The 22,739-nt window shown below is 46.6% G+C and overlaps 3 protein-coding genes across 3 annotated transcripts; 2 read left to right on the top strand and 1 right to left on the bottom strand.

Moving 5' to 3' along the window:
- Positions 1 to 396: 396 nt before the first annotated feature.
- Positions 397 to 6,210, top strand: LOC309581877 (zinc finger and BTB domain-containing protein 8A-like). The gene is made up of 4 exons (XM_082296727.1): positions 397 to 487; positions 1,533 to 2,500; positions 3,061 to 3,230; positions 3,623 to 6,210. The coding sequence occupies exons 2-4, from the start codon at positions 1,561 to 1,563 to the stop codon at positions 3,953 to 3,955; spliced, it is 1,443 nt and encodes a 480-aa protein (XP_082152853.1). The 5' UTR covers positions 397 to 487; positions 1,533 to 1,560; the 3' UTR covers positions 3,956 to 6,210.
- Positions 6,211 to 8,603: 2,393 nt separating this feature from the next.
- On the top strand, positions 8,604 to 14,374 carry LOC309581675 (zinc finger and BTB domain-containing protein 8A-like). The gene is made up of 4 exons (XM_082296401.1): positions 8,604 to 8,734; positions 9,788 to 10,758; positions 11,728 to 11,897; positions 13,427 to 14,374. The coding sequence occupies exons 2-4, from the start codon at positions 9,816 to 9,818 to the stop codon at positions 13,757 to 13,759; spliced, it is 1,446 nt and encodes a 481-aa protein (XP_082152527.1). The 5' UTR covers positions 8,604 to 8,734; positions 9,788 to 9,815; the 3' UTR covers positions 13,760 to 14,374.
- A 2,082-nt stretch (positions 14,375 to 16,456) lies between these two features.
- On the bottom strand, positions 16,457 to 22,719 carry ZBTB8OS (zinc finger and BTB domain containing 8 opposite strand). Its single transcript, XM_082296385.1, has 8 exons — positions 22,456 to 22,719; positions 21,122 to 21,313; positions 19,836 to 19,860; positions 19,166 to 19,287; positions 18,885 to 18,967; positions 18,570 to 18,622; positions 18,331 to 18,367; positions 16,457 to 17,684 (listed from the first exon to the last, which is right to left on the bottom strand). The coding sequence occupies exons 2-8, from the start codon at positions 21,207 to 21,209 to the stop codon at positions 17,598 to 17,600; spliced, it is 495 nt and encodes a 164-aa protein (XP_082152511.1). The 5' UTR covers positions 21,210 to 21,313; positions 22,456 to 22,719; the 3' UTR covers positions 16,457 to 17,597.
- Between the last annotated feature and the right edge of the window lie 20 nt (positions 22,720 to 22,739).

Genomic DNA, 22,739 nt, shown 5'->3' with positions numbered 1-22,739 from the left:
TTTCGCTTTCAGACATGCTTTCTTCAGAAGATAACAGATACCAACAGAGAAAAGAAGATGTCACATCTCCTTTGGAGGATGCTGCGAGAGAAAGGAGAAGGATTTGGGTCATCGAGGCCCGCGCTATAGATAAAGGTGTGAAAAGGAGGCATCTAGGGCATCCCATCCCCTCCGGGGCAGCATGTGGGTGTGGGAAGCGGCGAGCGGCGGCGGCCGCGGGGCGCTCGGGCCGAGGCAGGCGCTGGGCTGCGGCTGCAATCGGTGCGTTGCCCCTTTAATTGTGTCCCCAGCCCTCGGGCGTCTCTGTCCAACGCCCACGTCAGCAAATACCTTTTGTTTCTCTCCCGTTCGGGCTCGCAGGGCTCGGGGCTGCGGGAGCAGCGGCGCGTCGCCTCCAGGCACGGCGAGCCCCGAGGCGGGGCCGGGGACCCCGCAGCCACCGCCCGCTCCCCCCGGCTCGGCGGCAGCCGCCCGCAGCACCCCGCCGGTGAGTGGCGGCTCCCGCACGCCGGTAGGCCGGGCAGGGCGCTGGGTTTGGGGCGGAAAGGGCCCCGCAGCCAGCCCGGTTGCGAGGGGCGGCGAGGAGGGCGCGGGGCTCCGCAGTGTCCGCGGGCGCCTCGGGCCGCCCGGAGCCGCTCGGTGCCGCCCGGAGCCGCTCGGTGCCGCCCGGTGCCGGGGCTGCCGCGTCCCCGGCGGGCGCCATTTGCAGCCCCGGGCGCGGACACAAAGGGGCTGCGCGGGGCGGGCGGCGGCGAGAGGGGGCGGCGGGGGCGCCGCCGGCGCGGGGGCTGCGGGCGGCGGGGCGGGAGCGGCACCGGGCGCTGGGCACCGGGCGGGGACACGGGCGGGGACACGGGGGGCTGTGCGGAGCGGCAAACGCGGCTCCGTTCCCGCAGGCGGCTGCGGGCGGCACGCCCGGCCCGGGGCGGTCCGTGCGGGCGGAAGGGAGCGCGTAGCCGGCCGGGGCCGGCGGGCGCTGCGGTCCCCGCGGCGGCAGCGGGGCCGGGAGGCGCCGGCGCCGTCGGGCGTCCTCGGCTGCCGGAGACCGGGCGGGCGGGTGAGTGACGGCGGCCGCGGCCAATGCCGGGGGCCCGGGGCGCTGCCGCCGAGCCCCGCTCCCGGAGCTTTCGGCGGTGGCGGCGGCGGCGGGGCTGGAGCCCGGGCGGAGCGGGGCGAGGCGGAATCGCCGGTTCGGGGCACGGTCGCGGTCGCAGCCGCAGCTGCTGTTGGCTCCTCGTCTTCCCGGAGCTGCCTGAAGGCTGCGCAGCTCCAGCGGGCGGCACGAGTCCAGCCCTGCATCCTGGGGATGGAGATGCTCCCGTCTCTGCCAAATAACGCGGTCTTGGCTTTGTCATCGCTCTTGTCTTCTTGCAAAATGAATCTATGGTTGGGCATATCGCGGTTTAAATGTATTTATAGATATAAAGAAATGAGATTATTTGTAAGGGTAGCCGTAAAATTGGGTCTGACATCTTTGGCTGAGTTACGCAGTATTGAAGTCAAGAGTGTAATGATTTTCTTCATTTTTTTAGAGCAACGTTTCATTTCATCTTTTCTGGGATGGAGATTTCTTCTCACCAGTTTCACCTCTTGCAGCAACTAAATGAGCAGCGCAGGCAGGACTTGTTCTGTGACTGCAACATCCTGGTGGAGGGAAAGGTCTTCAAAGCCCATCGCAATGTGCTGTTTGCCAGCAGTGGCTACTTCAAAATGCTCCTTTCGCAGAGCTCGAAGGAAACGAGTCAGTCCACAACAGCCACGTTCCAGGCCTTTTCTCCTGACACCTTCACAGTTATCCTAGATTTTGTGTATTCAGGCAAATTGTCCCTCACCGGTCAGAATGTGATCGAAGTCATGTCGGCCGCCAGCTATCTGCAGATGACCGATGTGATCAGCGTGTGTAAAACCTTCATAAAGTCCTCGCTGGACATCAGTGAGAAGGAGAAGGATCGCTACTTCAGCCTGTCAGACAAAGATGTGAGTTCCAACGGCGTGGACCGATCCTGTGTGTACAGTGGAGGGTGGAGGGCAGAGAGCAGCCCCCCACATTCCCACTCAAGCCCAGACCCTGGGACTTGTATGATGGGCGGGAATGCTTGGAGCAATTTCAACTATTACCCCACCTCTCAAAGAAATGCCCAGCAGCAGCTGTCCAAACACGAGCAGCGGCAGGATTCCATCAAGAAATCCCGGCACCTGGGGCTGCAGCAACCCTCTGACATCCCCCACTATAAATCAAGCAAGCTGGAGGACAGGGCTGCCGAGCCTGCGGGCCACGCCGCGCCGGCCGAGGAGCAAGTTCACATCGACACGGAGGTTGAAGCTCCTCACGTGGGCTATCAGTTCGGCCAAGGGGCTGAGGTGATGCCCAGGGGCTTGGCTGTGTCGCAGCAGGAGCACGAGTCACCCCGCTCCTCCAGTAAATCCAAGTCTTCTAAAGCTGAGGAGCAGTACGGGAGCATGCCTTCCATCCTGGGAGTCATGGGGAGCTGGGCTGAAGGTGAGTGGGGTTTAGAGTTGAAGGTACACAGACACCTGGTAGTGCTCTGTTCCAGCCTTGAGAAAATAGATCTTACTCAATAGTACAGCACTACTGCCAAAAAGACAGATGTATTGTCCAGAAATGTAGGTTTGGAAAGTTTAACTCGTTATTTTAAAATAATTTTAGGTGATTGAAGTACCTGGGGTATAAAGCTGGCCTTTCAAAATGAATTTAAGTGGGGAGATTTTTAAGCTCGTTTTCACAGAATGGTTATGGTTGGAAAGGTCCTTAAAGCCCAACTTGTTCCATTCCCTGCCATGGGCAGGGACACTTTTCACTATCCCAGGTTGCTCCAAGCCCTGTTCCAGCTGGCTTTGCCTGGTCTGTGTTAACACAGCCAATGGTCCACTCCTCCTTTGTTGCACTCCTGTGCAATCCTTGTGCTTGAAACCACCTCTGAATGCTGTTTCTAATAAAACTCATGTGCTATTCTTCACATGAAACACCTTTTCCTAGAGCATGACTTTGATTTTTTTTTTTTTTTTTTTTAAATACCATTATCTTCTGATAAAATACAGATGACCTGGCCAGGATGAGGTTCAAGTGCCCGTTCTGCAGCCACGTGGTGAAGAGAAAAGCCGACCTCAAGCGTCACCTTCGCTGTCACACGGGAGAGCGGCCGTACCCCTGCGAGGCGTGTGGGAAGAGATTCAGCAGGCTGGATCACCTCAGCAGCCATTTTCGAACTGTGAGTATTTTTAGCACCTGCCTGATTTATTTAATGTGTAAATCTGGCTAATTAAACACAGTGTGAGTGTATCTGGTTGATCTAATGACTCCTGTAAAGAAGAGGGAATAGAAAATTAATTTGGTTTGGTTGCAGTCAAATTGAGGGATAATTTGCAGGAAAGGGGAGGAATTTGTTGGGTAATTGATGGCTTGCAGAGGTTCTGCTCTCTGCAGCCTGTGAGAGCTCCTGTGGCCAATTACCGTGCCTGGGCTGGCACAGTTCCCTGTTTGATGTCTCTCAAATCGAGTTAACGCTACGATTTGACGCTGCTCCAACCCTACTTTTTGTCATCTCCAAAACCCCCCTTTTGGTGGATGCTTTATCAAATCCATCCATTCCCATTTTCCCAGATCCACCAGGCGTGCAAGCCCATCTGCAGGAAGTGCAAGCGCCACGTGACCGAGCTGACGGGACAAGTGGTCCAGGAGGGGACCCGTCGCTACAGACTCTGCAACGAGTGCCTGGCAGAGGCTGGCATAGACAGCATCCGCATTGACTTGGAGGCTGAGGCACCTCTGGAATTCCCACAGGATGGGGATAAGGATTCCAGGTGGCACTACGGGGAAGACAACAGGTCTGACGTGGAGATCGTGGAGGATGGCTCGACCGACTTGGTCATCCAGCAAGTGGATGACAGCGAGGATGAAGCAGAGGAGAAGGAAGTGAAACCAAATATTAGGTAGTTGGAAGATGAGGAGTGGGAATTCTGTGGAAGAGGGAGAATGCACTGTGACCATGTGCCCTCTGCCAGCTGTTGGTGATCCTACAGAGACATGTGGTTGAACAGGTCCAGACTTGCATGTATTTATGGACACGTCATTGAGGCCATTCTGGTTTGTTATCAGAACCCCCAGAAGTTGTTTTGGTAAAAAGAATCCGTCATGAAATAATGGATAAACAAGGAAACTGCAGTATTACATGGATAATTTTTACAGCAGGCAATGGGGCACGTCTCAAAGCCCTCTTGCAAGGGAGTGAGGTCTAAATACTTAACACAAAGTCACAGATTACTGTAAATTGCCCATTTTTTACACCTGCAGAGAGGTGGGGTTTATATCATTGGGCAATAAGCAAAGTATAGAGACCCCAGACACCAGACACCCTCTCTTGAGTGTTCAGAAGTGAAGAGAATCTTCCATGAAATGTCATGAATTCTTCATGTTAAGATAAGGAAAAAGGCAGCTAATTAAGGAAGAGCATTCAAAATGTTTTGGCACTTTTGTCTGGAAAAGGACTTTTGTAAAATTTATTAGGATAAGGTGAATCTTTAGTAGATCATTCGTTCCAGACCTATTTCTTTAAAAGAAAATAAGCACATGAATGCTTAACATATCAGATACAAACTGATTAAAAATTTGGATCATTAATTGATGCCAGTAGATGTTTTAGTCTCAAAATTGGGATCTCAGACTGGGCTGTTTTAATAAGCACTATTAAAATACTCCCTTTTTTTTTTTGGAAACCTCTCAAAAGTGCCCAGACATGGTGGGATTGTTGGGGTGCAGGGCAAGGAGTTGGACTTGGATGATCCTTGTGGGTCCCTTCCAGCTCAGGATATTGAATTCTGTGAACCTTTTCCAGTCTGTACCATATGCCAGCGAGATCGAGATGTACTGGAAGTTCTAGACACCAGATTTGTGTCATTTCATCTACAATTAGGCTTACAGAGATGAGTAATGATGAAGAAATTTGACTTCTCTAACAAAAGAAGCTACTTGGTTTTGTTGCTTAGTGAGTTTCTCTTACCCAGCACTGTCAACAGGAGAGGAGCAGAAGATGCTCCTGGGGTGCTGTTGCTGCTCTGCATTCCTTGGACAGACCTGAGTGTTATTCCAATTCTTCATCTTGGGATCATGGAACTCAATGGCTGTAGACTTAGAAAAATTACCTATATTTTTTTCATTTTTACAGCTTTGTAAGCATGTTTGGCTGAACCCCGGGGTTTCTTACACAACAATCCCATATATATATATATCTCTATATATATATACTATTTAATCTTTCCCAGGGACAGCTAAAAAGTCTCTATTTTATTTTTAGTTGTGTAAAAACTGTATAACCTTCTTGTATCACCATGACCAGAGAGTGCAACATTTTCATTCCAGGCTGCAGGTGACCAGCCCAAGGTCTCTTAAATGACAACTTGAGAACTTCATGTTAAATTCAGTGTAAGCATTAAGCACCCTCCCCTCTGTGGGAAGCATCCCAAGGACACGAGAAATGGTATTTTATTGTTCCTACAAAAATTATCATTCATTGGCTTAGACTTGGGGAAGGGGTGACTTAAAAATCTTTGTGATGACCCACATGAAAACACCTTAAACAAGACTTACACTTGCCTCGATTTTATGGGACACTCGGTCAGCAGCCCACAAAATGGACTTGGTGTGAAAACAGACATTTAATTTCTTGGAGCTTTTAAACTCCTAAAATGCCTGTTATTAAATGGCAAAGAAATATTCCTGAGCAACCTGGACTAAATCAAATGCACAGAACAAGAAATATTGAAAAGAATATGGAGTAACTTTGCTCAAATTTCGCAGCTGTTTCCCTTTCCCTTTCCATTAAACAGTTTGACAACAAATTCCAGGTTATCAGTGCCTGGGATACAAAGTGGCTGGAATTGGTCTCTGTGTGTTTGGGGATGGATGAAGGGGAGGGGAAAATGAAGTGTTCTCTCCAGGCCTGAAATCTTAACTGCCAACTGCAAAGGTCAGCCTATTAAGTGTTTCTTAATAGTGGGGGTGTTTTTAGAAGCAAAAGGATTTTTGGATCAATACTCAATTTAATTAGATACCATAAATCTAAGGATTCTGAGGACCAGCTGCTTCAGAACAAGATCTGAAGTGGCTCTAAATGGGCAAATGGAACAATCTATCCATAGGAAGACTTTTAGTTTTTAAACACAGGCAGATTAATCGTTGATTTGCCGGGCAAATAAGGGCTTTTTTTCTGGATTTCTATGTTGTTATTCTCAGTAGCATGACTAGATATCTGTAGTCATTTTTAAAGTATCTTATTAAGCTTGGAGGTTTAGCTCAAGGCTGCGATTCCCACAGGTCAGTTATGTTTTCTGTTCTTTCAAAGTTACCATGTTTACATTTGTTGCCTTAATTTGGTTGTTGTTTCCTTATTTTTGTATTGCAAGATCAATGTTAAGTGCCTTCTGTTTTCCACATCCTTCATTTTACAGTCCCATGTTTCCCTTGGGTTTTTTTTCTCTAAATGAAAATATTTGGGGTTTTTTTGTCTCCTTCCATTGTCTCTGATTGTCTTCTTCATATTTCTGTGAGGATCACGTGCCACTCATCAGCACAAGTAACATTTCCTTTCCTTTCAAGGAGGAAAGTAAAGGCCACATAGGGATGTTCCCACTGAATTTATTTATTTCCTTGTATTTCTTTCATCTTCATGTCTCTTAGGGACAAGGTTTAGTGCTGGATTTGATCTTAAAGGTCTTTTCCAAGAACTCTGTGATTATTTTTCTTGGCTCGTGTTTACTTTGTGTTCACAAAACCACAGTCAAGAGTGAAGACAAAGTTCATCATCCTCTGATTAATGTCTCACCTCTTAACTATCCTTATTTTCTGACAATATCTTCCCATCCTTTAAAGGCTGAAGTACTGAATTAAAAAATTCCCTTTCCCCCTTTTCAGGTGTTTCTTACAGAATTCTCTCTACCACATAAACCTATGACTTGTGTGATGCTTGATTAGTTCTTTCACATCATTTCCCTTTTTTTTGTTTTGTTTTCCATTAAATTACCTAAACATTTGTATTTACAGTCCAAAAAAATGTCACTTGTCCTTATCTTAAAGGTTAAACTGTTAGGAACCCCTCCTTAAATTGAAAAGAAAAAGACAGACCTCAAAAACCTGACTTCAGAATGAATCTCCCTTTCCAACCTTTTGTAGTTTGGATTCTATTCCAGTTCTAAAGAATTGACATAAGGAAAAAAAGCAAAAATATTGATTTAGGGTGGCTTTGAAAATACCTGAAAGCCCACAGATCTCTCACAGAGGGCTGACACTGACTGCTGCAGGTATCCTTCCTTTACTCTTGGCTCTGCAGAATGTTCCATCCTCCAGGATTTTGGGATCCATCTCAAGTTTTCAATGATAACTTAGGAAAAAAAAAAACCCACAAAACACTCTGTTGGGTATAAAATGATGGAATATACATTTCTTCCTTGCAGCATCTGGTCACTGTCAGAGTTATCCCATTACAGAGCCATGCCTATGTCTACCTTATATTTTAATTACTGTTGGTTGGAGGCAACATGTACAGAAATGAAATAGAAGAAAAATTCTCCAATTCTGCCCAAAAGATTGAATTTTAAAGAAAAGGATGTTATAATCCTCCAGTCCTTGCCTGCAGAATTTTTCCATTCCGTACAAATCTGTACCAACACTGTCTGTTGAGTGATGGGTATAAGTTGATAAGCTACTAAGAAAAGCTTATAATAGCATTTAGTTAAATATTTTCTATACTGTTTAACTTAAAACCCTTCTACATTGGAGGCATAACCTTTCATCCTATTTAACTCATGAAATGCAAAGAGGAGGCTTATTCAGTGCATCAAGATTTTAAACAGAGCAAGAACACAGAACAAGAGATTTTGTAAGGAAAATTGGGAGGAGTGGCTGGAAAGAACCTTCCCTATCTTGGCTTAGCTGCTGGACTAAATTAAACACTGTTGAAGATCTCACCCGACGCTTGACTGTGGAAATGGGAACAGTTCTTTACCAGGTTCATGCAGCCTGCTCTGAGGAGGGGAATGTACCGATGACTGCAGAGCTTCCTTCTCAAAATTATTCCATGATCTCGCAGAATAAGACTGAAAGAATCTCATCTAACAGGCACGAATTTGAAAGTGTCTTGTCTTCTAACAGGCATCCTGATTCCATTTCCCACCCAGAAGGGAAAACAGGACAATCTGTGTCTTGCACTCCTACGTGCAGCGCTTTGCTTTGGGATTATCCTCACTGTCTGAATACAAAAATCCCGTTATAAAAAAGCTGCGATATCGACTTAATGTCATTAATCCTACACCGCGGAGCTCCGGATCTCTCCCGTTCAGGTGGCTCCTTCCCTCCACACACAAAGGTAGCAACAACAAAGCTTTGTGTGAGCAGGGCAGCGGCCTCCGGGGCAGCATGTGGGTGTGGGAAGCGGCGAGCGGCGGCGGCCGCGGGGCGCTCGGGCCGAGGCAGGCGCTGGGCTGCGGCTGCAATCGGTGCGTTGCCCCTTTAATTGTGTCCCCAGCCCTCGGGCGTCTCTGTCCAACGCCCACGTCAGCAAATACCTTTTGTTTCTCTCCCGTTCGGGCTCGCAGGGCTCGGGGCTGCGGGAGCAGCGGCGCGTCGCCTCCAGGCACGGCGAGCCCCGAGGCGGGGCCGGGGACCCCGCAGCCACCGCCCGCTCCCCCCGGCTCGGCGGCAGCCGCCCGCAGCACCCCGCCGGTGAGTGGCGGATCCCGTACTGCTCTGCACCGATGGGAAGGACCGGGCGGGCGACGGGGCTGACGGCGGCTGCGAGCGGGCGGCGGCGAGGAGGGCGCGGGGCTGCGCAGTGTCCGCGGGCGCTTCGGGCCGCCCGGAGCCGCTCGGTGCCGCCCGGAGCCGCTCGGTGCCGCCCGGTGCCGGGGCTGCCGCGTCCCCGGCGGGCGCCATTTGCAGCCCCGGGCGCGGACACAAAGGGGCTGCGCGGGGCGGGCGGCGGGGGCGCGGCGGGAGCGGAGCGGGGGCGGCGGAGCGCTGCCCGCGGAGGGGGCGCGGGCGGCGGGACGGGAGCGGCACCGGCCTGGGTAAGCACGGGCGGCCGGCCCCGGGCGGGGACACGGGGGGCTGTGCGGAGCGGAAAACGCGGCTCCGTTCCCGCAGGCGGCTGCGGGCGGCACGCCCGGCCCGGGGCGGTCCGTGAGGGCGGAGGGGAGTGCGCAGCCGGCCGGGGCCGGCGGGCGCTGCGGTCCCCGCGGCGGCAGCGGGGCCGGGAGGCGACTCCGCGCCGGCGGAGCTGCTCCGGCGCCGTCGGGCGTCCCGGGCTGCCGGGGAGCGAGCGGCCAATTCCGCCGGGCGGGCGGGTGAGTGACGGCGGCCGCGGCCAATGCCGGGGGGCCCGCGCCGGGCGGGCGGCGGCCCCGGGGCGCTGCCGCCGCATTCGAGCGGCCCCGATGCGCCGGGGCAGAGGCTGCGCCCACCGCCGACCCGCGTCAGCCGCGACTCTGCCCACGGCGGGAGGGCCAAGTTCTCTTGCCCAGTCTGAGAACCATCATGGCTTGGTCGGCATAATTTTCGTTCTTTTGGGATACGGAGTAATCCCGCTGGGATATCTTTTCACCTCTTTTGGAGTTGTTAAGTTTCTTCTCTCTTGTTCTGCAGAGTAGCAGCCGCAGGGAGTTTGGAGATATATTGGGAATGTGATGGAGTTGTTTTAAATTTAAGAGAGTCATCTCTTTAAATTAGGATTCAGCATCATTGATTTAGATTGGCGTGATGATGTTTTTTCCTTTACAGCAAACCTTCCTCTTACTTCCAGCCTGGAATGGAGATTTCTTCCCACCAGTCTCACCTCCTGGAGCAGCTGAACGAACAGCGGAAGCAGGACTTGTTCTGTGACTGCAACATCCTGGTGGAGGGAAAGGTCTTCAAAGCCCATCGCAATGTGCTGTTTGCCAGCAGTGGCTACTTCAAAATGCTCCTTTCGCAGAGCTCGAAGGAGACGAGTCAGCCAACAATAGCCACATTTGAGGTCTTCTCTCCAGAGACGTTCATGGTTATCCTGGACTTTGTGTATTCAGGGATATTGTCTTTAACGGGTCAGAATGTGATCGAAGTCATGTCAGCTGCCAGCTATCTGCAGATGACAGATATCCTCAATGTCTGTAAGACCTTCATTAAGTCCTCACTGGATATTAATGAAAAGGAAAAGGATCATTACCTCAGCCTCTCGGCCAAAAGTGCGAGCACTGAACCCGCCCGCCCGACTCTTTATCGCTCCCGAAGGAAAGCAAAGAGCAACCCCCGGCGTTCCTACTCGATCCCGGATGAAAAGCCTAACGGGAATGAAAACTCCTGGAGCAGTTACAGCAGCTACCTGTCCTCACAGGTGATCCTGCAGCGGGCAGAAACCCAGCTGTCCAAAAGAGGCAGGAAACAGGGCTCCACGAGGAAGCGCCGCAAGCACCTGGGGCTGTCGCAGAGCCGGGAGCTGGGAGGGTGCAAATCGGACAGAGCGGAGCGAGCCGGAGCCTCGGATTCCAGTCACATCTCCCGGGGGGAAGAGGAGGCCGAGTTTGATGCCGAGAACGCCGTGGATCGGGATGATTATGGATATCATCACGGAGCAGAGGCGGTACCCAAGAGGTGGTCAGTTACTCAGCTAGAACAAGAACTTTCCAGAACTCCCGAGTTCATGGAGTTAAAGGCAGAAGAACTGTACACCTCAATGCCCACAATTTTAGGGGTGATGAGTAGCTGGAATGAAGGTAAACAATGGAAAAGTTTGGTTTTATTTAGGAGAATTCAGGTGATGATTTGGAGCGAATTTGTATGGCTGCATAGAAACCAAAATGATGCCTAGAATTAGAGGTGATTTTGTCTACTCAATTTTAGTGCTAACATTAAGATTTTGCAGCCAGAACAGGGCATGGGAATTGGAATGGGAGACACAGGCTGATCCAGGTATTCTGTAAAGTTCAACCAAAACATGCCTGATTATTTGGGCCCAAGTAGAGTTTAATGAAGCCTCAAGGGCTGTAACTGACTTGGGGACCTGAAGGACTAAATTTCTCCACTATTTGGCAGTAACAGAAGTGTTCAACCTCAGTCCAACCTGAGTCCTTCACATGAGAGGTCCTGGCATTGCTGGGATATTGCATTTTGGGGTCCAACCAGCCCAAGCTTTCGTGGCTGTTTGGCCACACTACTGATATCACCTACCTGGAGAGGGTGGAACAAAGCTGACAGGTTCATTCCCATGTGCATTCTGTTGGAAATGAACACATCTGTAGATCATAATTGCATATGCTAAAGGCATCTTTATATATCACACAAAGATTATAAATGTCAAAGCTATGAACCATTAGCTGGTGGAAGAGTCAGATATGACAGCTATATATAAATAGCTGCGTATTTATGATCACCTGTATATCTAAAAAATATTGTCAGTAAGAAAACACCATCAAGTGGCCAATTAACACGTTAAATAAGAATAAAAATGCAAGCTGTGGGAAATACATGTATATATAAATCTAACAAATCTATATCCCCCAAAGCCTGTATTTTATGTATCATTATATACTTATATATAATATATACTTACAGAAGCATCCAAATATCCCAAATATTTGGAGATTTCTCCTATTTAAAGGAAATTAGAGCTATCACGTATTTTAAGCTGAATACTGATGCAAGTGCAGCAATCCAGGCTTTGCTGTGTGCCCTGTCCCTGCCAGGTGACCTGCCCCGGATGCGTTTCAAGTGCCCCTTCTGCACCCACACCGTGAAGCGCCGCGCGGACCTGAAGCGTCACCTGCGGTGTCACACCGGGGAGCGGCCCTACCCCTGCGAGGCCTGCGGGAAGAGGTTCACCCGCCTGGAGCACCTCCGGAACCACTTCCAAACGGTAGGAAAACCCACCAGGGTTCACTGGTGGTGATGCCTTTTCGTGGTCTTAAAATCAAGAGTCATGCACGGTTAGAAGGGGAAAAGGGGTTTTAATTTGGGATTTATTTTAAGGATCCTTAGGTGCACACGGCCAGGTCGTATGCATCGAGATGCACCCACCGAGTGTCTCTCCCCCCCAACATCGGGTATATCATTATAGGTTTTTCTAATTAGCAGATCTATCAAAGATTCCCCAAGGAGAGGCTCGAGTGAGCCCCCCTCCCCAAGGAGCCTTCCCCTGGATGGTTCTATCTGAGTTTACAGAATGTGTTCTGGAGAGCACCTTGGGCTCTGGGGCACACTGATCCCTGGCTACGAAGCTTCTAAAATGTTGAGTCTCTCAGCTTGACAAACAAGGCCAAGAATGGAGGTAAAAAGCACTGGGAATACAGAAGTTGTAAAAAGGTATAACAGGGGTATAAAAGAAAAGGCAAAAAATCTTCATGGCATCAGTGGCAGCTATGTAAGCATTCCACACCCAACGCCAGAAAAGCAGCACGTCAGCTTGAATTGTTCATTATTTAATGTGGCAAATTGTATTTAAAATGTCATTTTTTTAGCACGATTCAGCACGTTTTCATTGTCTAAAAAAAGGATGAAGGCTTGACATTTTACCATGCCATAAATCTAGTCCCTCCTGATGGGAGAGAATTTACTGAAAGTCCTTGCAAGGAGTTTCAAAGATAAACTGAGACTTTTCCTGGAGTTTCAGTGCTTCCAGATAGTTGTTTATGAAGTCTTATCAGAGGAACAGAGCCACCAGCATGACCCAGGTACAGCACAGAGCACAGAAAGCAGGAGTGAAGGCTCTCTATCAAGATTTACACAGCCTTTTAAAGATATTTTAACCAATAGTTACTAAAAATGTCCATTATTTTCACTTTCCTACCAATTATTCAGTAACACGGGCAGGAACTGCGGAATTTTTTATCCAATCATCCCAAACCACTTTTACTGCAGAACATGGAGTAGTAGAAGAAGGAGAAGAAGGTTTAGAGAACAACAACAATCCTCCATTTTGATCTTTTTTACCCTCATCTATTTACTACAAAGAGAAGCCCAAAACCTCTAAATTTTTCACCCTGTGACAATCTTACATCGTAGTCTATCACCTAATTCCCACCACTGTATTTCCAGTCTATCACCTAATTCCCACCACTGTATTTCCAGTCTATCACCTAATTCCCACCACTGTATTTCCAGTTTATCACCTAATTCCCACCACTGTATTTCCAGTCTATCACCTAATTCCCACCACTGTATTTCCTAGTCTATCACCTAATTCCCACCACTGTATTTCCAGTCTATCACCTAATTCCCACCACTGTATTTTCTAGTTGTTGTCTGACTGTTGGTAATGTTTTCCAAGGTTTGAAGCTAAAACAGCGTTGTTCAGGGGGGTAAGAACCCTTAAAAACAGGCAGAGAAATATTCTCGGCACTCTGGGTTCCCACAAAGACTGACTTTCCAAATTTGAAATGCTTTCAGATACACCAGGCTGGCAAACTGATCTGCAGGAAGTGCAAGCGCCACGTCACGGAGCTCACGGGCTGCGTGGTCCAGCAAGGGACTCGACGCTACAGACTGTGCCACAAGTGCTTGGCAGAAGCCAATTTTGACAGCATCCCCGAGGATTTCGATGCATCTGAACATTCTCCTGTGTCCTCCACGGGCAACAAACGGCCCAAATGGGCTTTGGAGGAGGAGCAGAAATCAGATGAAGAGACAATGGAGGAGGAGCCCTATAATTTGGTTGTCCGACATAATAACGATGATATTCCAGATGAGGCAGAGGAAAAGGTGAAGCCAAATCTTAGGTAGATCTTTGTGTATTTGTTATTGGTGGGTTCAAGATTAAATGACTCGTGTCCTACCAACTAATGCTGGTTTACTACTTTTAATAAAATGAAGTATTGCTAAAATTCTATTCTGAGAAGCAAAATTTGGACTGAAAGTTGTTTTGCCCACATGGAACAGTGTAATTGCTTGTAAATGTCATCCAGAAAGTACTGAGAATCATAAAATAGCCTGAATTGGAAGGGACCCACAAGGAGCATCGAAGTCCAGCTGCTCACTTATTATCTGGAAACTATTTAGGAGAATTGTTTTATATTTCATCGAAGACTTGCTCAGAGCTCCAACTCATTGTGAAAGTGTGAATCAATTTACAGTTCTACAAAGGTTCTGTACGATGCAGATTTTTAAAAAACAAATATTGCTGATTTGCTTTGGAAAAACTCGTACTGAGGTGGGCAGCTGAGAAATGTTAAACCACTTTTTTTTGCTGATACTGTAATTAATTTGTACATCAGAAACTTCCTAAGAAAGGAGCGAAGGAAACAAGTGGAATTCTTCCTGCTGAAGAACCTATTTACCAGAGATTTGTTTTCTCAGTGAACTTACTGCTTCTTATAGTTGAGAAAAGCATGATTTAGGAACTCCCACAGCCAGAGTAGAGTAGGTGACCAGAGCATCTGTAGTGCACTTGGGTAGTATGAACTTACCTTTTTTTTTGTACTGTGAATTTTATAGAAAGATACACCAACGTGGTTCCAAGGAAAATAAAAGTGCAATCACTGGAAGTACAGTTGTCAGGTTTTTTCCATTTTTTTTTTCCAGGATTGATGCAAGATTTGCTTAAACCCATCTATCTTACTCTAGGAATAAAGAGGCCAAGTCCCTCGAATTTCAGTGGGACATTTATGCCTTAAGATCATGGAGCTACTTTAGAAAGGCTCTCTTGCTTGTATAACTTTAGGGTGCTTGACAGCATGAAAACATTTTTTATAAGCACAATTTCCCTCAGAGGTTAAGCAACCTTTGTAATTCTGGAGTCTCTTTAGCTTTCTTAGTCGTATTTATTTCCCCAGCCACTTGGCTCAGAGAACCTGCACTTGGTAGAGAAACTAAAAACACTTGGTACTAAAATGATTAAAAAATAAAAGCTCAAGGAGTGCACAGAGGAAACCTTCTGCCTGAGAGCAGAGAATGGCATTCCCAGTGGGTACTCCTGATAAAGAGCCACTGTTTGGTCTCATGTCTCATTTGATGCTGTGTTTCCTTTCCCGGTAGCAGCATCTGTAGCCTGAAGTTACTGCCAAGAAAGCAGAAATTCCCCACAGAGAATTTGAGAACAGCCATATTGATCCACATCCAGGCTCTGCCTCCAACAGCTGCCATTAAACTCAGGAAAACTGAGAATGGGGCAAGCTTCTGGAAAAATTCCCTAATGCTCTCCCAATCTCCAGCCTTTTTCAGTTTTCCTTGAAATGTGTAAATTTAGTAACCACCAATGCAGGTCTTTTCCAAGTACTTCATCACTCTACCCTGCATGAACAGAATCCTTTGACATCTCCCTAAAGGGTTTGCAGTCTAAGGGTGTTTTTTAATTACCCACCTTCAAGTAGTTAATTGTCTCAGTGGTCTCCTGTAAAGCCCTGGGAGAGCAGCACTGTGAGCTGAAACCTGCCACTACCACAGCTGTGCAAATGAACAAGGTGAATTTAAGGCCTGTTTTGTAGTAAGTACTTAATAAATATTGGTGGGGGGGGAAAAAAGATTAATAACACTTAGTTAATTCCAAATGTTTTCCTAGCAAGCTCCTGTCAGTATTTCAAAGAGTAGAGCACTTCAGTGTGTTACTATAGCCTGGGACTGATCTTGGGGCACCTCAGCATTTGTCTACAAAGTTAAAATTTAACCACGTAAATTTCTTTTCTCACGTTTTAGAGAGCTGAGATAAAGGAAGGCTGCCCTCAGCTCCTACACCCACCTCCCCACAGACCCAGCTCTGACCCCTCAGCCCCTTGTTCACTTCACCACAGCCCCTCAGCCCCCTGTGCCCATCTCCTCATAACCCCAGCCCCTCGCTCGCCTCCCCACAGCCCCTCTGCCCCTGTGCCCACCTCCCCTCAGCCCCAGCTCCACCCCTGAGCCCCTCAGTGTCCATGTCCCCATAGTCCCTGACCCTCAGCCCTAGCCCCTCGCCCACAGTCCCTCAGTCAGAGTCCATGTCCCCACAGCCACTGACCATCCACCCCAGCCCCTCAGTGTCCATGTCCCCATAGCCACTGACCCTCATCCACAGCCCCTCAGTCAGTGCCCGTGTCCCTGTAGCACTGACCCTCCCTCAGCCCCAGCCCCTCAGTCAGTGTCCGTGTCCCCACAGCCACTGACCCTCAGCCCCCGCTGAGCCCCTCAGGCTGTGGGGAACAAGCGCCACCTCAACTCGACGCCCGATTGGCCGATCCCAGTCACGTGACGCAGCCAGCCAATGAGGTTCCAGAGCGGCCTCTGAGGGGCCGCAATGGCGGCCACGCCCTCAGTGCGTCCAGGGCTCTGCCTGAGGAGGAATAAACCCCAATCTGTCAAAATCACGCTTATTTTGTACCATTAAACTCGCACGTTGCAATTCTTACTGATAAAATAAAAGTCTGCTCACCTTAGCAGGGAACAAAGCACACGTGTAATTAATTTGTGTCTGAATTGGCCGGACAAAATCACTCACAAAGCCACTGATTCTTTCAGTCCAAGTTTTATTTCGGCATTCAGGCTTGCTTAAAAAAATAAGAGGGGTTTTATCCCTCCGTCTTTACAACATGGAAATTAAACCAGAACTATTTAAGATGACTTTATAGGATGAGACACCACCTCCAGAGAAAGGCACTTGGAGCATTTACAGTAACAGAGCAAGCCATGCCTGTGTTCTTCACCTTTAAATTAAATTAAACAGCAGGTAATGCACACTTGCCATCCCATTTAAAAACAACACCACAACTTTGATTATTTTTGATTAATTCTGATTCAACGAAGCCCATAATCCTTTGACATTAAAAGATGGTCTGTATTGTCCTCTCTAAAAGACTGATCCAAACCATCTGCTTTTTAAAAAAGATTCTGTTTTCACAACATAGAGTTGGGAGTGAACCCAGGGAGAACCTGGAACATCCCTTTACAACCTGGTGCATCCCCTTCCACCACAGCAGCAAAGCTGCCAACTTTCCAGAGTTCTCATAGGTGATAAGAGGATTCCAGGTACACGGTCACAGGCTTTAGGATTTCACGTGGCAATTTATTTACAGCAATTCAGCACCACCTGCTGGCACGACTTCTTTTTTAAGTCGTTTAAAAGATGTGGTGGTTTGTTTGCTTAATTGGCATCGGTTTTTTTGGTGTCTAATTTTAAACACTCCGATTTTTTTTTTTTTCGACATTACATCTGAGCTGCTGCAGCTATTTCAGATTTATGTAAAATGGAGGAGGGACGTCAGCCCAGAATTAGAACATGAAATATGCAAATGGAATCAATCTAGATGAACATTATCTCCTGCCACCCTGCAAAAAGAGAGTATTTTAGTTATCAGCTCCACCAATTTCTGTATTTCATACAGCCCTCAGCACATTTATCAGCCTTAAAAGATGACTGCCAGCATTCCTGGGAGACTTCCAACCTGTACAAACCTCTCCTTTCTCCATATCCCCCAAAACCCCAATTAATTCTTCTTATTCTCTGTCTCACTGGCTGACATTCCCTGCAATCACTCCCTTCAATTTCTGGTTTTAACTGGCCAATTCCTTCATTTTCTCCACAGGGATTACAGTTTTGGGGGGCTTTTGCCAGATGATGACCAATATCCAACTCAACCACACTCTTCTTGCTTTAAATATCAATGATGACAAAGACTTCTGGCTTTTCATCTTCACAGATCTGCATTGCTGAGTAAGTTATGGCTTTGACCTCTGTGCCCTAGGAAAGAGACACAAATCATAAAGTTTCTAAATTTTATCCCTTTTATCAGTTCATAACCCCCAGTTCTTAGCACTTTCCTCAAATGCTATCCATTTTTTTCCTCCAAAAAGCTGTATTTGTTCTGATGAATAAGGAAGTTACCATACTAATGGCCAGGCCAAACAGTGGAAAGGGAACTCTTCCCTTATTTTATATCCTCTCAATACCACAAATTCCTCCTCTTACCTCTGACAGACCATCAACATTTGCTAGGCTAAAAATGACACAGGTAAAGACATCAGATTTTGCTTCTAGCAATTCTTTAGGGGAAAAAAAAAAAAAGAAGAAAAAAACAAAAACTGACTAAGCAAAAGGCTGTACCAGTAAATGTGGAACCCAAGCACACAAATTCTGAATAAAGATTGGTTTTCTGTGTTACCAACATCACAAAAAGGAAGCCAATTGTTGAGTTTTGCTAGTGCTGAGGAAAAAAGTCATGCTTAGGCCAACAATTTCAGGGACACATTCACAGAAAACATGCAGAAAGTGAGATCTTGAGTTCAGTGGTAGCATTCAGCCACATTTCTATTTTGATCTCTGGAGGTCTGATTTAAAGGACACTACACCTCCCCTCCTAAAATGGAAAAGAGGAACCACTGCCTACCTGTGGGTGTTTGTCCAAAGAGAACTCTTCTCCCCACCTGTAAAGGCAAAAACAAAAGGAGAGAGGTGGTTGTAATTTTATATACTTATTTATATATATATTTATATTTTATATACTTATTTATACATATTTATAACCAAATGTTATAATTAGTTTCAGTGATGAGCACAGAACAGTGAAAGCCTCAAAGGAAGCAGGTAAAGTCCACAATCCATTTTTAGACAATGGTTTAAGCTCACCCAATCGATCTTATTTTGAACTGCATTCGGTCGATGTGAAGCACTTTCACTTCCTGCAGAGAAAGTGGGAGGAGAAATGTGTCAGTCACACTTTCTCTCTTCAGGCAGAAATTCACAGTAAATCCCACTTACAAAGGTTATTTTCTACTGTTTAGATACCTTCCACCAGCCCAGGTTGCCCCAAGCCCTATCCAACCTGGCCTTGTATTTTTTTGGTGTTCCTTTTTCCCCTAAAATCCCATTGCATTCAGAGCTGGGATTATTAGGGAACAGCCTTGTGCTACAAATGGAAAAAAATGAAACCAGACCACTTACCCTGGGTATAAAAAACTCATCAGCACTGAATTTATACAGCCACTCATCCAGGAAGTGGAAGAGAAGAGACAACATGTCATGTCCTGTGTGGTTGAAGCAGAGATGTCAGGTGATTGTCTGAGCAAAAAAACATTTTTAAGAGCACCTCAGATGTACAGGAGATTCAGATTGTGATGCTTAGTTAGATTTTAATTAACTGCAGTGAGACTAAATGTAAAGATTCAGATTTTTGGTTCCTTTCTCCCTCTCATAATTCTCCATTTAAGAAGTGCAGTCCTCACCTTCTGCCTCTACCTCCACTGTATCCACAGGTTCCACGGTCCCTGTATCTGTCATGTAGCCAAACATGGCCATAACACACTGCTCAAAGGCTTCTTCCAACGTGTCTCCCCAGGCATGGAGCCTAAAAACACATGGAATAATTACTGGAATATAATACTGGATCATAACAAAAAGAAACAGCCCCAAAGTAACTTGCAGGTGAGCAATCAGAACATGAGAATTAATGCAGAGAAGGTGAATGAGCAAAAAACACCTTCTTTTTCTGTTAGTTTATGAGAAGAGTTTCTTGGGAGAACATGGAAAATAAATGTTTTACCAGTCAGCAAAAAGGTCTTTCCTCATATGGCTAATTGGTGTCTATAAAAGTAAACCCCACAGAAGAAATTTCATTTAAAAGGAGGAGTTTAGAAGGAGATTTCAAAAGACATTTCCAAATAACACAAAGGCTTACTCAGAAGCACCATGGGAACATTAGAAAAGAAACCAAACGTGATTCTATGGTGCCCCAAAAAAGCAGGAACAAAATCGACCATCAAAGCACCCAGTGAGTGACATTTCATAGCTCCACAAGGTGTTACATCTGCAAAGTGGCCTTGGCTGTTACTCCAGGCTTAAAGCAGTGTAAGAAATAATCAATTTGTCATCCAAATCCCAGCTGCCCACACTTACTGCACGTCTGCTGTGTGATCCAAATCTGAGGGGAAGCGAAAAGAAAAGGAATGATGTCACCAGAAGTATTTATAACACGAGGATTAAAGAAAATAAAAATACATCAATACCTGATTTTCTAACAGAACATTTTTGCATTCATCTGCAGGTGTGATAAATCTGTACATTAGAAACATTTAGCACAGGTGGGATTTTGGATTATTTCTGCCAAGCAGCAAAAAAAAAACCCTGTTTAACGTGATTATGTCAGTGCAGGGTTTGGCTGTTGTAACCCAACAGGCTTCCACAAATTAACTCCAATAAAAAGAAACGTGAACCAGGAGTAAAGAGTTTATGCTGAAGTTTGCAGGACTAGAAGTTATTCATGCAGAGGATGAGATTTGCAAATATTTCCAGCTCAGTGAGGAAATTTACCTGTCCACACCCAAAAGCAGCCATTATGCAAAGAGAAGAATTTAAAACATAGGATGTAATATAAAACAGAAGGCAAAGTTTACTCATGAAGCATGATTAACATGCCAAGCATGTATCCAGTTTTACATGAACCTCATTTATATTTATTCAGAGGAATGAAAGAAATGCAAAGTTACAGCAGAACTAAGTTGGGATGTGAAATGAATGCCAGACCATGATCACTTCAACTGAAAAAAATTCTTCTGGTGCTGTTTAGAGAGTTCACACACTATTAAAGGGTTCTCAACAACAGTCTCTAAAGCAAACAAATTCCTTTGGATGCAAAAGAAGGATAAAACCTCCTCCAGTTATGGCTCCTGTGATATGTCACTGTATTTCTGCACTTCTATCAAATAAAGATCTGAACAGGTCCTAAAAATATAAATTCTAACAGAGGTAACAGACACAGTCCCTCCAGACAGACACTGGTAATATGGAAAACAGGCAGGGAATGGTCTCCTGCCTTAAGCTGGCCCTTGGGCTGCCACCCACATCCTCTTAGGAGACATTCCAGGGGTGGGGAAAGGCAGAGATAATCACCTTTAGTAAAAACACCACACACAAGACCAGCACACTTTTGAATGTCTCTTCCTACATGAGAGGTAGAAAAATGGGTTGCCTTGCTAAGAAAGGGCTCAGAAGAGCAAAAGTTTTCAAGGTGAGACTTAATTTATTTTCATCATGATTTTTTTCAGTGCCCATAACAAGAAAAGCATGATGAAGACAATTGGTTTCTCATTTCTGTGTTTCCTGTCATCTTCCTTGCCCTCACAACTGCACTGTCACCCCCACGCTGCATCAGGATAATATAAAAGAATATTAAAAATACTCACATTCATATTTCTTACAGAGAGGGGGGTACTTGGCTTTCACAGCCTTCTGTTCCTCGGTCAGGTTGTAATCCCTGTCCTCGGCTGCCATCGCTGAGGGCTCTGCAAGAATCCCTCACTTCCTGGTGCTGCGGAGATCCAGGAATTCTCCCTCACTTCCTGCTGCTGGGGAAACACGGCCACGGAGTGTTCAACCTGTGGAGAACACGGAGAATTCCTCTTGAGTGCTAAATTCGGGTGATTTCAGTCATCTGGTGTCAAACCAGGGGGGAGATGGGGAAGCTGGGAGTTCAATCCCACAGCCACGAGCTGATGTTTGCTCAGCATGCAGAGCCAAGGGAAAACATTCCCTAAGGAAATTGTAGACTTTGGCCTTTTCTGGGAGGAATGATGTTTCTTCCTCCTTGTTGTGTACACTGAGCATTCCATTCGTTCACAAAGAATAAAATACAGCCCTGATGGAAACAGCTGTAACCTGAATTAAACTTCCATGCTTTAGGTTAACTTCTAATTAATATTTTTCAAGGGTGCTCAGCCCATTGTACATCACACATCTGAAATGCCATTGTGCCCAAAAACCCCTGATATGACCTTACAGAGGATTTTTCTTCAGGAAAAAAAAGGGAAGTCATGTTCTCTTAGGACAAGGATTACATTTAAACCTCCAGACCTAGAAGCACGTGCGTGGCAAATCCAGCTGTCACCCAAGTGCAAAGGGTTTCCTGTGTTCCTTTTCTGGCAGTTTTTAAAAATAAAACAAACAAAAAAAACACAAAAAAAAAAAAAACACCAAAACAAAAAAAAAAAAAACCAAAAAACCCTAAAGAACTGTATCAACTGCCCCATTTAAAAGTCAGATTCTCAGACCTGATCTCAGTAGTTGCTGTTTTTCTGTTCATTTGTAAATCCAACAGACATGAACTGAAAAACCTGATTAACTTCAGGCTAATTAATTTTCCTCTCCAGATTTCCAGACATCATAACCATTCTTTAATATTTTTGTGCATCATAAGATTTATCCACAGCTGAGCCCAACACTTCCACAAACAATGCAAATAATTTACAGATATCCCATACCTTTTACATAGGAGTTAATTCTTACTCCAAAGCTTAGAATCAAGACATAGGATATCCAGTTTGTAATTCCAGGTAAATATCAGGTGTTTTGCAAGGAGAAGTCTGAAACTGAGAAGTCGGGGTATCTCTTGATGAATTAACCCAGATATTGATTTGATATTTGATTTTAAACCTGTTAAGCCTCAGCTGTGGATAGTCAGGTCCCGGGTTACCCTCAGCAGTCAACCAGAACCAGCAAATATTACATCTCTGAAACTCACCGCGGCACTGAATTGTGGAAAAAGGGAATATATTTATGATTATTGAGAATTAATAACATGCCGAGGATACCCGATGGTGTCCGGGCGGCCCTGGAAGGAGGCCTCGGCCCACACACGCACCGGTCCGGTCCAGTCCCGCCCCGACACGCTCTGCCCACAGCTGTGACGACTGGAGGGAGCCGCAGCCACGGTTCTTCCCAATCGGGGACCGGGAGCGAGGAGCAGGAACCAAGACCGGGCCCCGAACACGCCGCCCCTCAGCGCGGGACGCGGCCCCTTTAAGG

This window comes from Coloeus monedula (assembly GCF_965178545.1).
Source record: "Coloeus monedula genome assembly, chromosome: 24".
NCBI classification, from domain to species: Eukaryota; Metazoa; Chordata; class Aves; order Passeriformes; family Corvidae; genus Coloeus; species Coloeus monedula.
The sequence above is the reverse complement of the archived record's forward strand: the minus strand, read 5'-3'. Positions and strand labels throughout refer to the sequence as shown.

Coding starts and splice junctions, on each gene's coding strand:
- ZBTB8OS (XM_082296385.1), bottom strand. CDS start 21,209: ATGGCAGCCGAGGACAGGGATTACAACCTGACCGAGGAACAGAAGGCT. Junction 18,623..18,884: donor ATGAGTTTTTTATACCCAGG/GTAAGTGGTCTG, acceptor CTTTCTCTGCAG/GAAGTGAAAGTGCTTCACAT. Junction 18,368..18,569: donor TTCAAAATAAGATCGATTGG/GTGAGCTTAAAC, acceptor TTGCCTTTACAG/GTGGGGAGAAGAGTTCTCTT.
- LOC309581877 (XM_082296727.1), top strand. CDS start 1,561: ATGGAGATTTCTTCTCACCAGTTTCACCTCTTGCAGCAACTAAATGAG. Junction 2,501..3,060: donor CATGGGGAGCTGGGCTGAAG/GTGAGTGGGGTT, acceptor GATAAAATACAG/ATGACCTGGCCAGGATGAGG. Junction 3,231..3,622: donor TCAGCAGCCATTTTCGAACT/GTGAGTATTTTT, acceptor CCATTTTCCCAG/ATCCACCAGGCGTGCAAGCC.
- LOC309581675 (XM_082296401.1), top strand. CDS start 9,816: ATGGAGATTTCTTCCCACCAGTCTCACCTCCTGGAGCAGCTGAACGAA. Junction 10,759..11,727: donor GATGAGTAGCTGGAATGAAG/GTAAACAATGGA, acceptor TGTCCCTGCCAG/GTGACCTGCCCCGGATGCGT. Junction 11,898..13,426: donor TCCGGAACCACTTCCAAACG/GTAGGAAAACCC, acceptor AAATGCTTTCAG/ATACACCAGGCTGGCAAACT.